The sequence below is a fragment of the Nicotiana sylvestris genome, chromosome 6 (genome assembly GCF_000393655.2).
Source record: "Nicotiana sylvestris chromosome 6, ASM39365v2, whole genome shotgun sequence".
Lineage (NCBI taxonomy): Eukaryota > Viridiplantae > Streptophyta > Magnoliopsida > Solanales > Solanaceae > Nicotiana > Nicotiana sylvestris.
In genome coordinates, this window is record NC_091062.1 from 89,387,158 (window position 1) to 89,401,525 (window position 14,368).

At 39.9% G+C, this 14,368-nt stretch overlaps 1 protein-coding gene across 1 annotated transcript; it reads right to left on the reverse strand.

Annotated features, from left to right (window-relative positions):
- Positions 1–840: 840 nt before the first annotated feature.
- LOC104232470 (uncharacterized) lies at positions 841–1,332 on the reverse strand. Its single transcript, XM_009785685.2, has one exon. The coding sequence runs from the start codon at positions 1,330–1,332 to the stop codon at positions 841–843; it is 492 nt and encodes a 163-aa protein (XP_009783987.2).
- Positions 1,333–14,368: the final 13,036 nt, after the last annotated feature.

Sequence of the window (14,368 nt, forward strand, 5' to 3'; positions counted from 1 at the left end):
GCCTGGCATTGCCTCGAATCTAGTGCATTATGCCATGGGGTTCAGCAAGTGAAAGAAGTAGTCTTTTCTTAAACGTTATTTGGAAAAATCATTTATGTATATGGAAAACACTATCATTCCGAATTATGACATGTTTGATGGTCTCCTAGATGCGAGTATCGATTTTAGATGGCATTGCCTTGCTGATGATGCTTTTCTGGATATGCCCCTGATGACATAACTTCCTTGATGATGCAATCACTTCCTAACCTAGGCAATGCATTACAAAGGCTTCTCCTAGGGTAACAACCAAACCTTTCTAGGTTGCCTACGTGTTCAAATAGAATCAGGTCCGAGTGTAGTTCGAGGGTACGAGTAAATGAAATAATGAAATGACAAAGCCTAGCTCAGGCAGCCTACATACCCAAGAGTCAGGTCAAAATGTAGTTCGATTAAAATAAATGCAAAATGACAGAATTTTGAAATGATATGATCGAGTCTGACTTAGACTGCATACATATCCAAATGAAATCAGGTCAAAATATAGTTCGATTACAATAGATATAAAATGACAAAATTTTGAAATGATATGTCCGAGTCTGACTTAGACTGCCTATGTATCCAAATAGAATCAGGTCAAAACCTAGTTCAACTAGAATAGATAATTGAATCAATGTGGATTGCCTACATATTCCTGCCAAAGAAAATCAAGTCGTGGCATAGTTCCGAATACATGGAAATGATATTTTTGTTTTTCTATTACAAAAGTAGGACCGGACCAAATGTAGTTTGCCTATATATCCCACCATGGGAAGTCAGGTCGAGCGTAGTTCTATTATAAAAAACCTAACTCTGTGGTCTTCAAATGTAGTATCTCATGATTGTGTCTGAATTGATGGGCTTCGTGCTTACTTTTCCGTCCATTTCTGCTATGATTACTGCTTCTCCTAACAATGTTATATGGACTACATAGGGACCCTTCCAATTTGGTGTGAACATCCCTTTTTCTTGTTCTTGATAGGGAAATATATTCTTCGACATCAGTTGCCCTGGTGTGAACCGCCGAGGTTTCACTTTCCTGTTGAATGCGTTGGTCATCTTATTTTGGTACAGCTGGCCATGAAAAACTACATCCATCCTCTTTTTATCGATGAACATGTGTTGTTCTTGTCTGACACGTCTCCATTCTACGTCATCCAACTTGGCTTCCTGGATAATTCTTAAAGATGGCATCTCTACCTCTGCAGGTATTACAACTTTTGTGCCATATACCAGCACGTATGGCTTTGCCCCGATAGATGTCCTCATGGTTGTGCTGTAACCAAGTAGGGCAAATGACAGTGCTTGTTCCATTGCCTGTGATTATCCACTATCTTTTGTAAGATCGTCTTGATGTTTTTGTTGGCTACTTCAACCATTCCATTCAACTGTGGCATGTATGTTGTGGAATTACAATGGACGATTTTGAACTTCTTGAAAATTTCCCTCATGATATCACTATTGAGATTGGTTGAATTGTCAATTATAATTGACTCTAAAATCCCAAATTTGTAGGCTATGTTGTTACAAATGAAATCTTCCGCAACCTTCTTTGTAACAGTCTTGTATTTGGATGTTTTGACCCATTTGGTGAAATAATCAATGACTACCAAGATGAAATGATGTCCATTCAATGCGTCCAGTTGTATATGCCCAATTACATCCATTCCTTAAGAAGTGAATGATCAAGGATAACCCATTATGTTTAATTTATTTTTAGAACCCGAATGAAATCCCCATTATTTGACACTAGTGCATTTCTACACATAGCGGATGCTGTCCCTTTTTGTGGTCATCAAAAAGTATACGGCTCTTATAATCTTCCTAGATAAAGTGAAACTGCTCATGTGAGGCCCGGACATTCTTCCATGTATTTATTCCTATAACCTTGTTGCTTCAACAACATCTACACACCTTAACAAATCCAAGTCCGGGGTCCTCCTATACAGGACTTCCTTATTGAGGAAAAAGTGATTTTCTAGTCTCCTCAATGCTCGCTTCTGATCGTTAGTGGCATTCTAGGGATCTTTTCTCGCTTTGAGAAATCTCTTGTTATCATAGTACCAAGGTTTGCCATCTGGTTCTTCATCTATATGGAGGCAGTATGCATGCTAGTCCCAGATCTCTACCTTGATGGGGTCGATGTAATTCTTGTCTAGGTGTTGAATCATAGATGACGACGTTTCAAAAGCATTCAGAAACTAATTATGGACTTTGGGGACATGCTTGAACTCGATCTTGGTGAACCTCTTACAAAATTCCTTTACGCATGCAAGTACAGAAGGATCATAAAATTCTTTGTAGTCCATTTGTGTGCACAATTCCAAAGCTGTCAGAGTAGTCGAATATCTATGTGATGGGAGTATTTGACTTTGAATTTCTTCGTGATGGAAATATCCAACTTGGAATTTGAATCTACGCACGATGGGAGTTTTTTACTTTGAATTTGAATATCTGCGTGATGGGGGTTCTTGACTTTAAATTTGAATCTTCACGCGATTGGAGTATTTAAATTTGAACCACGTAAGAGTGTAAATTGCTTGTAAGATGCACAAATTAAACATCAAAACATTGAAGGTAAAATAGGAGAAAAGATGAACATGCCCAAGAGATATTCTTGATTGCATATCTAATTACGACCATCGATCGGCGGAACATGTGACAAAATTGAATGGTCTATCCTTCGATTGGCAAAGTTGGTGACTAAATTTGTGGCAATCTATCTGGAATCTCCGCTTGGCAGAGCCACGTCGCAATCTATACAAGGTGTTCTGATTGGCAGAGTGGACAATGCAATTTGTATAAAGTAGTCGATTTGATATGCACAATGTGCTCCGATTGGCAGGGCAGACGATTTGATACGTACAAGGTGCTCCAATTGGCGAAGCAGATGGTTTGATAAGTATAAGTCACTCCGATTGGTGGAGCAAACGATGATCTGGTTGTGTTGGATTCTTGGCTCTGGGGTACCTACAAAGAGGTCAAAGTTATTCCTTTGCTATATGAGACTAAAATAAATCAATAAAGGAGAGTTAAGAGCTCATGAAGTTGTAGCAGATCTGGAACCGATTCTGATGTTATATGACACCCTTTGATTCTTGCCAATCTTGCACTCAAAGAAAAATTCTTAGTAGATGAGGGAGTTGATTTGTGTTAATCGTAAGCCTGGCTTTGCCCTGAATCTGGTGAATTATGCCATGAGGTTCGACAGGTGGAAAAAGTAGAATTTTCTTAAAAGTTATTTTGAAAAATCATTTATGTATATGGAAAATGCCGTCATTCCGGATTATGACATGTTTGATGGTCTCCTTGATACGAGTATCATTTCTTATGTCTTTGCCTGATGATGCTTTTTTGGATATTCCCCTGACGACATAACTTCCTTGCTGATGCGATCACTTCTTTATCAAGGCAATGCATTACAAAGGCTTTTTCTAAGGTGACGATTGAGCCTTTCCAGACTTCCCAAATATCCAAATCGAATCTGGTCTGAGCGTAGTTCAAGGGTATGAGTAATTGAAATAATGAAATGATTGAGCCTGGGTCAGGCAGCCTATGTATCCAAAATGAAATAAGGTCAAAATATAGTTTGATTACAATAGATACAAAATGACAGAATTTTGAAATGATATGACCGCGTGTGACTTAGACTGCCCACGTATCCAAAACGAAATCATGTCAAGCGTAGTTCGATTATAATAGATGCAAGATGATAGAATTTTCAAATAATATGACCGAGTTTGACTCAGACTACCTCCATATCCAAATAGAATAAGGTCAAAATATAGTTCGATTACAATAGATGTTTGAATCTGATATGGATTGTCTACGTATTCGTACCAAAGGAAATCAAGTTGTGTCGTAGTTCCGAATACATGGAAATGATGTTTTAGGTTTACTATTACAAAAGTAGGACCTGATGTTATGTGGGTTGCCTACGTATCCAATCGTGGGAAGTCAGGTCGAGCTTAGTTCATTTACAATGAAAGCTAACTCTATGGTCTACAAATGTAGTATCTCTTGATTGCGTCTGAATTGATGGGCTTTGTGCTTACTAGGCCGTCCATTTATACTAAGATCAATGCTCCTCCTGACAATGCTCGATGGACCACATTGGGACCCTGCTAATTTGGCGCGAACTTCCCTTTCGCTTTTTCTTGATGGAGGAATATCTTCTTTAAAACTAGCTGCCTTAGTGTGAACTACTGAGGTTTCACTTTCATGTTAAATGCATTAGCCATCCTATTTTGGTACAACTGACCGTGACAAACTGCATCCATTCTCTTTTGATCGATGAGCATAAGTTGTTCTTGTCTGACATGTATCCATTGTACATCGTCCATCTTGGCTTCCTGAATAATTCTGAAAGATGGTATCTCGACCTTGCGGGTATTACAATTTTTGTAACATGTACCAACATGTAAGGAATTGACTAGGTATATATCTTCATGGTGTTATTGTAACCAAGTAGGGCAAACGATAGTTTCCCATGCCATTGCTTATGATTGTCCACTATCTTTTGTAAGATCCTCTTGATGTTTTTTGGCTGCTTCAACTGCTCTATTCATTTATGGCCTATATGTTGTGCAATTACGATGGATGATTTTGAACTTCTCGCAAATTTACCTCATGAGATCACTATTGAGATTGGTTGCATTGTTATTTATATTGACTCTAGAATCCCAAATCGGCAGACTATGTTGTTACGGATGAAATCTGCCACTACCTTCTTTGTAATAGCCTTGTATGTGGAATCTTCGACCCATTTGGTGAAATAATACCAAGATGAAACAATGTCCATTTGATGTGGCCGATTCTATAGGTCCAATTACATCCATGCAACAAGAGGCAAATAACTAGGGAGAACCCGTTACGTTTAATTCATCGGGCCGACCCTGGATAAAATCCCCGTGAATCTAACACTAGTGACAGTTTTGCACATAGCGGATGTTGTCACTTTCCATGGCCATCCAAAAGTATCCGGCTCTAGAATCTTCCAGGCTAAAGTGAAACCGTTCATGTAAGGCCCGCGCATTCCTGCATGTATTTCTTCCAATAACTTTGTTGCTTTAGCAGCATCTACACACCTTAATAGACCCAAGTCCGGGGTCCTTTTATACAGGACTTCCCTGTTATAGAAAAAGTGATTTGCTAGTCTCCTCAATGCTCGCTTCTGACCGTTAGTGGCATTCTCAGGATATTTTCTCGCCTTGAGGAACCTCTTGATGTCATAATACCAAGGTTTTACATCTGGTTCTTCATCTACGTGGAGGCAGTATGCAAGCCGATCCCGGATCTCTACCTCATTGGGATCGATGTAATCCTTGCCCAGGTGTTGAATCATGGATGACAGCATTGCAAGAGCATCGACAAATCATTCTAGACTCTGGGGACATGTTTGAACTCGATCTTGGTGAGCCTCTTGGACAATTTCTTTAGGCAATGCCGTTGACTGATTACATCAACAAAAACTGAGTTCAATCTACCACATTCAATTCATATACTCACATATATCAAGGAAATCACTCACTCTCACAAAAGAGGTCACATGCATGCAATTTCTTACGCGTGAACTCCTGCGCGCCTTCACGCGTTTCTTCGCGCACCTGGAGCTTGATTTCGTCCATTTTTTCATCTCGTCCTTGTGCGCCCTCAACTCCGAGGGGTTGTTCTTACTCATAAATCATTCCAATATCCTCTTGAAAGCATCATACAGGCTCCTCGTCCTGCAATGTATACATATCACAATTAAAGCCTATTTTTCATCAATTAACCATAATATGTCATTGGAATATAATCAAGCGGAAGCATAAACAATAGCTAAATCACCTAGAATTTGCCCATTATCAGCCTTTATATTTATTCAAAGAACAGTAGCCTAAATGTAAAGGAGAATATTAAAGTATTTGCAAGAGCTATGGGTTATGAGAATGAGAAGTTCATCAGTCAACATTCGAGGAAGAATGTTCCAAAGGGGGGAATGATGTTATGCCCCAGTATTACATTGATGTTACGCCTCGCAGTATTATATTACAATAATGTTACACCTCCCAGTATTATATTACGATGATGTTACACCCCGTGATATTACGTCGATGTTACGTTCCGCAATATTATATTACGACTATGTTACACCCTGTAGTATTGTACGTTCAATTTGTCGTAAGATAATTGACATCAGTTCAATGACAAAATTATTTGGAGATTATAAGTATTATGTTGTTTCAAACAAGTTCGTAAAGGTGAGAGGGTAAGTAAATCAAAGAAAATGAGTTTCGTCGAAGTTCGTCATTTTGAGATAAAATACGGTCCGAGCTATAATATCTGGTATTTATGGACTAGTATCCTGGAGATTTATTAGCACAATTGCAATATCCTTCAGAAATGTCAATTAATGCTAACAATCCATCCACAATTTTGGGTTATTCTAACTCCAGCCGGATCCTGATATCCCATCTACCTCTTAAACCATTTTCGTTAGCTCACATAGGGCAATTTGATTGGTATGGCCAATTGTACATACCTCTGTTACTGTTGAAGGTAACTCATAATACTTATATCTCTTTTCCCGAATTGTAGATAATGATCATCTTCAGTAACTGGGTACCTCGTTCCCTTTTTTACCTTGCTTCTTTTACTTGTTGAAACTTGTATCTATCTTCTGAATCTCCCATTGCCCTACACCATAGAGTGGATAGATATTCTTGCCTTAAGGCTCCTTATCGAGAGACTTACACGTCTTAGTACACACATGATCTATTAAAGACCTTAGATTTACTCATCATAAGCATCATGAAAAATCGAGTTCCTCTGACTCAACTCTTCCACATCTATATCTCTTACCAACCGTCTTTTTATATGTAGGCATTGTCATATTACGAATAAAGTAGAATTTAGGAATTTGAATTTCTACAATTGAGCTCTACTACACGATCTAGAGTAAGAAGAAAGAGTGACAATCCTAAATGCCCAGTAAGAAAGAGTGACAATCCTAAATGCCTCGTAGCCTCCTACTTATAAGTGTGGTGCACGACACACCCATAAACAAGACTCTACTAGACACAGCTTGTAGACTCCCTAGGACAGAATTGCTCTGATACCACTTCTGTCACGACCCAAACCGATGGGCCACTATGGGCACCCGGTACCTTGCTCAATCGAGTACCAACGTAACGTATCTTTCTTATTACATCATCATAGGTAAGTGGGCCAGAAGGGGGCTTCATGAGATAACTAGAGTAAACATGAGGGAATACCCAACATAGAACAACCCAACCTGATATAGAAACTCATACCTGTGACATACGTGTCTATAAGGCCAATGTGATCCATTATATACTTAAAATATAGGCCGACAAGGCCATACAAGTATCCGTATACATGATATCTGTCTACAAGCCTCAAAGAGTACATACTTATCATAAAGGTCGGGATAGGGCCCTGTCATACAAAAAATACACATCTAAATCATACTGACCAAACAAGCAACTCCAGATCAAACGGAGCGCACTAACATCTTTCGTTGAGCTTATAGCCTACTTGGAGGACTCTCGACCTGTCTATCGGGACCTGCGGGTATGAAACACAGCATTCCCAAGCAAAAGTGACGTCAGTACAAATAATGTACCAAGTATGTATGGAATGAAAATAAGTAAATAATAGACATGAGAGGAACATGGAGTAAAAGACTCGACATGTAAGTCTAAATAACTTTGTAAATCATGAAATACTCATAGTGTCATGCATATGCGTATGAATGTCGTGTCGTGCATAGGTACATGTGTTCATAACATCATCAAGCCTCTAAGGGCATCCCATCATATCATCTCAGCCACTGTGGACAAAATCATCAACGTATACCAGCTGATCAGGTGGTGGAATGCCATAACCTTTTCCCATATATATATATGGTCATGGGTTAATATAAATAAATGCAATGCATGCGAAGTACGTCAATAAATATTTCGGAGTGTCATAAGACCATTATGCCTTTGATTAATATCATGAAGTAAACTTTATCAACTTATGTATTTTCTGAGACACATGAACAGATGATAAAATAATAGGACACATGGAAAATCAAGAACATAAGCATCTCTAGCATTTCTATGAATAGAGTCATTTATGAAAGTTGTGCATTTACTCGTTTCGCTTGTATTGTATAGATCATGCCAAAAAGAAAGAAGGGATAGCCTTAACATACCTGAGCCGATTATCTTAAAACAATCCCTCTAACATATGTCAATTGTGACAAATCACGTAACAGTAGATCGAAGTAGGGAAAATCTGTATGATGTTCTTGAGAAAGATTGCACTTTACTCCCTTAAAATTTGCAATTCACGTTGCACCTTGTAGGAATTCATAAGAATATGGTGGTAAACTTTCTCAAGAAGCATATCTTCACACGCTTTGGAACTCCCAGAGTGTTGATAAGCGATGGAGGTACGCATTTCTACAACAAACTGTTAAACAGTGTCCTTGCAAAGTACAGGGTCAAGCATAAGGTCTCCACTGCCTATCACCCACAGACGAGTGGTCAAGTGGAGGTTTCAAACAGAGAGGTAAAGCAAATTCTTGAGAAAACAGTGAGTGCAAATAGAAAAGATTGGGCCGGAAAGTTAGACGACGCATTGTGGGCGTATCGAACAGCATACAAAACTCCCATAGGTGCTTCTCCTTATAGATTGGTGTATGGAAAGGCATGTCAGTTGCCCGTCGAACTTGAGCACAAGGCCTGTTGGGCAATAAAGAAGCTGAACATGGATGGGGACTTAGCTGGAGAGAAGAGGTTGCTGCAACTCGATGAGCTCGAGGAGTTTCGATTACATGCATATGAGAATGCCAAATTGTATAAAGAGAAGACTAAAAGGTGGCATGACAAGCACATTCAACATCGAGAGTTCGAGCTAGGGCAAGAAGTTGTGTTGTTCAATTCGAGGTTGAAGCTTTTCCCTGGAAAGCTTAAATATCGTTGGTCGGGCCCTTTTGTTGTGGTAAGCATGAAGCCTCATGGAGCCGTGGAGTTGAGAGATATGAGTTCAACTGGCACTTTCTTGGTGAACGGTCAACGGATAAAACATTACTGGGGTGGTGACTTTGCATGTCACAAGACCTCAGTGGACTTGAAGGATGCTTGAGAACATGTTGAGTCGTGCCGCGACGTTAAATCAGGTGCTGGATGGGAGGCAGCCTATTAAAATGTTGTAACCGTCGTGCCACAACGTTAAATAAGGCGCTGGTTGGGAGGCAACCCAACAATAGTAGTAGTATTTGAGTTTGAGCTTTAACTTACTAACAAATGCAGGCGATGAAGGGCGGGTGAAAGGACCATCAACTAGGAGCAAACCAAGTGAAAATAAATGCAAAAATAAACTCCCAGGAGCGCGAGCTCGCGCCCACTTCACGCACAAGTTTGCGCGCCTGGGAGAACCATTCTGCCTGGAACTCAACAGCACCGCGCGAGCTCCAAAACTTCGCGCACAAGTTCGCGTGCCTGGGTGAACCATTCTGCCTGGAACTCAACAGCACCGCGCGAAGAAACGCATGAGCTCCAAAACTTCGCGCACAAGTTAGCGCGCCTGGGCGGACCATTCTGCCTGGAACTTTTCAGGCGTTTTGTTTTTCTTTTTAGTTTTAGTTTTTCTTTTTATTTTTTTTTATTTTTGTAGTTTAATTGGTTATTTGTTTTAGACACAATTACCCCCCGCCCCTTCTATTAAGCAAAACCCAAATTCCCTCTTCCAAACTCTCCCAACTCCTTCAAAAACACCAAATTCCAACACCCCTGCCACCATCCCCCTCTCTCATGATTTTCAACAAGGTATGATCCCTAGTTGTAGTTTTCTTTCTTTTTCTCTTTCTATTTTTAGATTTTTTTTATGTTGTATCGTATGCCATTAGTGTAGATGTGTTTTGTGATTTGGTGTTCAAACTTGGTGAAATATGTTTTGGGGTTAGTTTATTGTAAGTGTGGGGTGGGTAGCACTTGAGTTGGGTTCTAGATGAGATTTTGTGGGGGGCCCTTGTTGCAAGACACTTAGAAAAGAGTTGTGAGAGCCTAATGCCCACAAGGTGTTTGTGGAAAGGCCTCAATGAGCATGATTATGTATTTGTGACCAATTTTGCGTGTGAAGTCTGAGTAACCACATTATGTCACACTAATTTTGTTGGGCTGAGCTAATGTGTCCACATTTTGCAGGTATTATGGCACCATCGAAAAAGTGCCAAGCCACGGGTCCATCCTCAAGCCGCCAAAGGGCAGCTCCTGCACGTCCCTATGACAACAACAAATTTGTCTCCCCTGAGGATCAAACCCATTTTATAGAGAAGGCTGCCAAGAAGCCAATTCCGGAGAGGGGAATTGACATCAAAAAGGTCAAGGAACAATGCCACCACATGTACAATGAGTTGATGGAGCGGGGTTTGCAGGCCTTCATTGACGAGCCAGGGGAGGCTAATGTAATGGTTGTACGCGAATTCTATGCTAATCTACTAGAGCATGTCCACCATGTGGTCACAGTGTGCTGCAAGGCGGTGGATGCCTCCATTGAGGCGATACGCATAGCATATCAATTGCCCGACCCTCTGCTTGGGAATACTGACTTTTATGAATATGGGCAAAATCCAACCGATGCCAAGTGGGAGCATTTCTTTGATGAAATTTGCGTACCAGGAAAAATGGTAGAGTGGCTGGAACATGGAGAGAAATTCCACTCCTCCGTCCTAACTCCAGAGGCGAAGAGCTGGCTGTATGTGATTAATAGTCGCCTTATTCCCTCCAAAAATACTATGGAGGTGCATGGACCCCGGGCTGAATTGATTTGGTGTTTCATCAAGGTCTTCCCTTCGACATGGCCAAAGTTATCCACGAAGAGATGTTTATCCGATGCCCCAACGCCTGTATGGGTTCTTTTTACCATCCTTGGTGACTAAGCTTTGCAGGAAAGTGCAGGTACCTAAAAGTACTCGTGTGGATGGGCTGGTAAGAAAAAGCCACAAGATCCGACCTGGCAAGAACACCTCGGGGGCAGCCCTAGCAGCAGTGGCATATGGAGAGGATGAGAGTGGTTCTGATGCATTGGTGGAGGAAAAGGAAGAGCAAATGGATGTGGAGAGCGAAACGCATGCCCATGCGCCCAGCGCAACAGCTGCAGCACTGTCAAGAGCAGCATCCTTTTTAGGAACTGCCAGAGTGTCCCGGCACACCACATTGGAGCAGGAGGTAGCTGGTCTATGCACCTCCATGAATGATTTGGGCACTCGTATGGACGCGATAGCTGACTGACAAGTCAAGTCAGAAAAGAAGTTCATGGGTTGGCTGCGAGCTTTGGGGCGTGCGTGCAACGTGAACCCCGAAACCGTTTCTGATCAAGAGTGAAGCTTCAGAGAAGTCTCTTTATCTCACTGCTCTTTTAAATTTTAAGCCATGGGGATATGTCTTCTTTTTTAAGTGTGGGGTGGGGGATTCCTTCATTGTATGTTGTATGTAGTTGTACAAATTGCCGGGTTGTTTTGTTTGTTTCATGTTGACTTTATAGTTTTTGTTAAGCAGGAGTAGTTTTTTTGTTGTTAATTTAGATAAATGGCTCGGCCCGACGACGAATCCCTTTCGACGGGGTTCTTGAGGGACTGAGTCGAGAAAAAAAAACTACTCCTGCTTATAAGTTAGAAGAGTACCAGGCTCATAAGAAGTCAGTATGAAGCTCCCACCGGATTATGTATGCACCAGAGGTGCAATTATTATAATAGAGCTTCAAGTTGTGGAGGTGAATTATACCTATGTGGAAGGGAGGTTATGAAAGGAGTAGAAGAGGTGAAACGATATTTTAAGGTAATTAAGGTAAAGGTGAACAACGCATGAGCTACTCAGGTGTAGAAAATTGTGAATAATCCATGCTTCTGATAGAAGGCTAAAAGCACTGAGATTCAATATCCAAGAATGATAGCGGCATCGTCAATGACATATCTTCCAACCTATGGTTTCTAGGTATTGAGAGGTCTATTTAAGAGAGTACATAAAGAGTTAGAGACTATGTGATGTCTCACTTGATGTTCAAGAATAACACAAGGAAATCTATGGTGCAAGCAAGCACAAGGTACCACATGACCATGATAGTAAGGTGTATAATGTGTCTTAAAAGTAAGTAATATTTTAAGTAATTTGAGTTAATTCTTAATTATGTGGGTAATTGGTTAATTATTGGATTAGTGGAGGATTAATAAGTTGATTAAGGAAAAGGGGTGAAAATTTTGATAAGTTTAAGAAGGCATTAACATGGCAGCAAGATTGGTCAATTAAATGACTCTTGAGTCATATGGCAAGGTGTCACAATTAAAGGATTATGTGTGGCTTAGTCATATAAAGTGTGGGGCCCATACCCACTTATAAAAGATCTCTTAAAATAACAAAATTGACATGCTTATGACCACATATGTAGTAACGAATGGAATTCAAAGGAATTCTTACGAAAAGCTTGATGAAGGAATTCTTATGAACTCCTACAAGGTGCAATGTGAATTGCAAATTTTAAGGGAGTGCAGTGCAATCTTTTTCAAGAACATCATACGGATTTTCCCCTACTTCGATCTACCATTATGTGATTTGTCGCAATTGATGTGTGTTAGAGAGATTATCAAGATAATAATCTCAGGTATGTTAAGGCTATCATTTCTTTCTTTTTGGCATGATCTATACGATACAAGTGATACGAGTAAATGCACAACTTCCATAAATGACTCGATTCATAGAAATGCAAGAGATGCTTATGTTCTTGATTTTCCATGTGTCCTATTATTTTATCATTTGTTCATGGGTCTCAAAAAATATGTAATTTGATAAAGTTTACTTCATGATATTAATCAAAGGCATAATGTTCTTAGGACACTCCGAAAGATTTTATTGACGTACTTCGCATGCAATGCATTTATTTACATTAACCCATGACCAGATATATATATATATATATATATATATATAGGATATGGAAAAAGGTTACGGCATTATATACACACCACCACCTGAGCAGCTGGTATACGTTGATGATTTTTCCCACGGTGACCTAGATGATATGATGGGATATCCTCAGAGGCTTGATGATATTATGAACATATGTACCTATACACACATGACATTCATATGCATATGCATGACACTATGATTATTTCATGATTTACAAAGTTATTCAGACTTACATGTCGAGTCTTTTACTCCATGTTAATCTCATGTCTATTATTTACTTATTTTCACTCCTTACATACTTGATACATTATTTGTACTAACGTCCCTTTTTCCTGGGGATGCTACGTTTCATGCCCGCAGGTCCCAATAGACAAGTAAGAGTCCTCCAAGTAGGCTATTAGCTCAGCGGAAGATGTTGGTGCGCTCCGTTTGCTCCGAAGTTACTTGTTTGGTCAATATGATTTAGACGTGTATTGTTTGGTATAGCAGGGCCCTGTCCCAACCTTTATGATAAGTATGTACTCTTAGAGGCTTGTAGATAGATGTCATGTATATGGATACTTGTATGGCCTTATCAGCCTATATTTTAAGTATATAATGGATCACATTGGCCTTATAGGCCCGTATGTCATATGTATGAGTTTCTATATCAAGTTGGGTCATTCTATGTTGGGTATTATCTCATGTTTACTCTGGTTATCTCATGATGCCCCCTTCTGGTCTACTTACCTATGATGATGTAATAAGAAAGATACATTACGTTGGTACCCGGTTGAGTAAGGTACCGGGTGCCCATTGTGGTCCATCGGTTTGGGTCATGACATCACCCCCGAGTATGTGCATAGTAAGATTACACAGCGATTTGATGGTTTTGGAACAACTCCTGGCATGTTCGAGGGCAAACGTATGTTTAAGTGGCGGAGAATATAACGATCCAGCCAATTTTTTTGAGCATTTGCATCCCGTTCAGCTATTTGAAGTCTTGAGTAGAATCGTATGATTTATTATAACTTATGTGAATTGTCAGTTTTGGTTTTCAGGTTATCGAAATTTATTTGGAAGAATGATTCTTAACTAGAAAGCTTTCAGTTGGAAGAGTTGACCAAGTTTGACTTTTTAGTACTTGACCTCGGATCGGAGTTTTGATGGATCCATTAGGTATGGATGGTGATTTTGGACTTGGGCATATACCTGAATTTGCATTTGAATATTCTAGAAGGTATCAGCACAATTTGGCGTAAATTAAAAATTTGAAGGTTTGGAATGTTCATAAGTTTATCCAGGAGTTGACTTTGGTGATATCTGGTTCGATTTGTGGTTTTGAGGTTTGAAATAGCTTCGCTATGTCATTTGGGACTTGTGGCAAAATTTAAGTTCATTCCGAGTTGAAT

Coding starts and splice junctions, on each gene's coding strand:
- LOC104232470 (XM_009785685.2), bottom strand. CDS start 1,332: ATGGAACAAGCACTGTCATTTGCCCTACTTGGTTACAGCACAACCATG.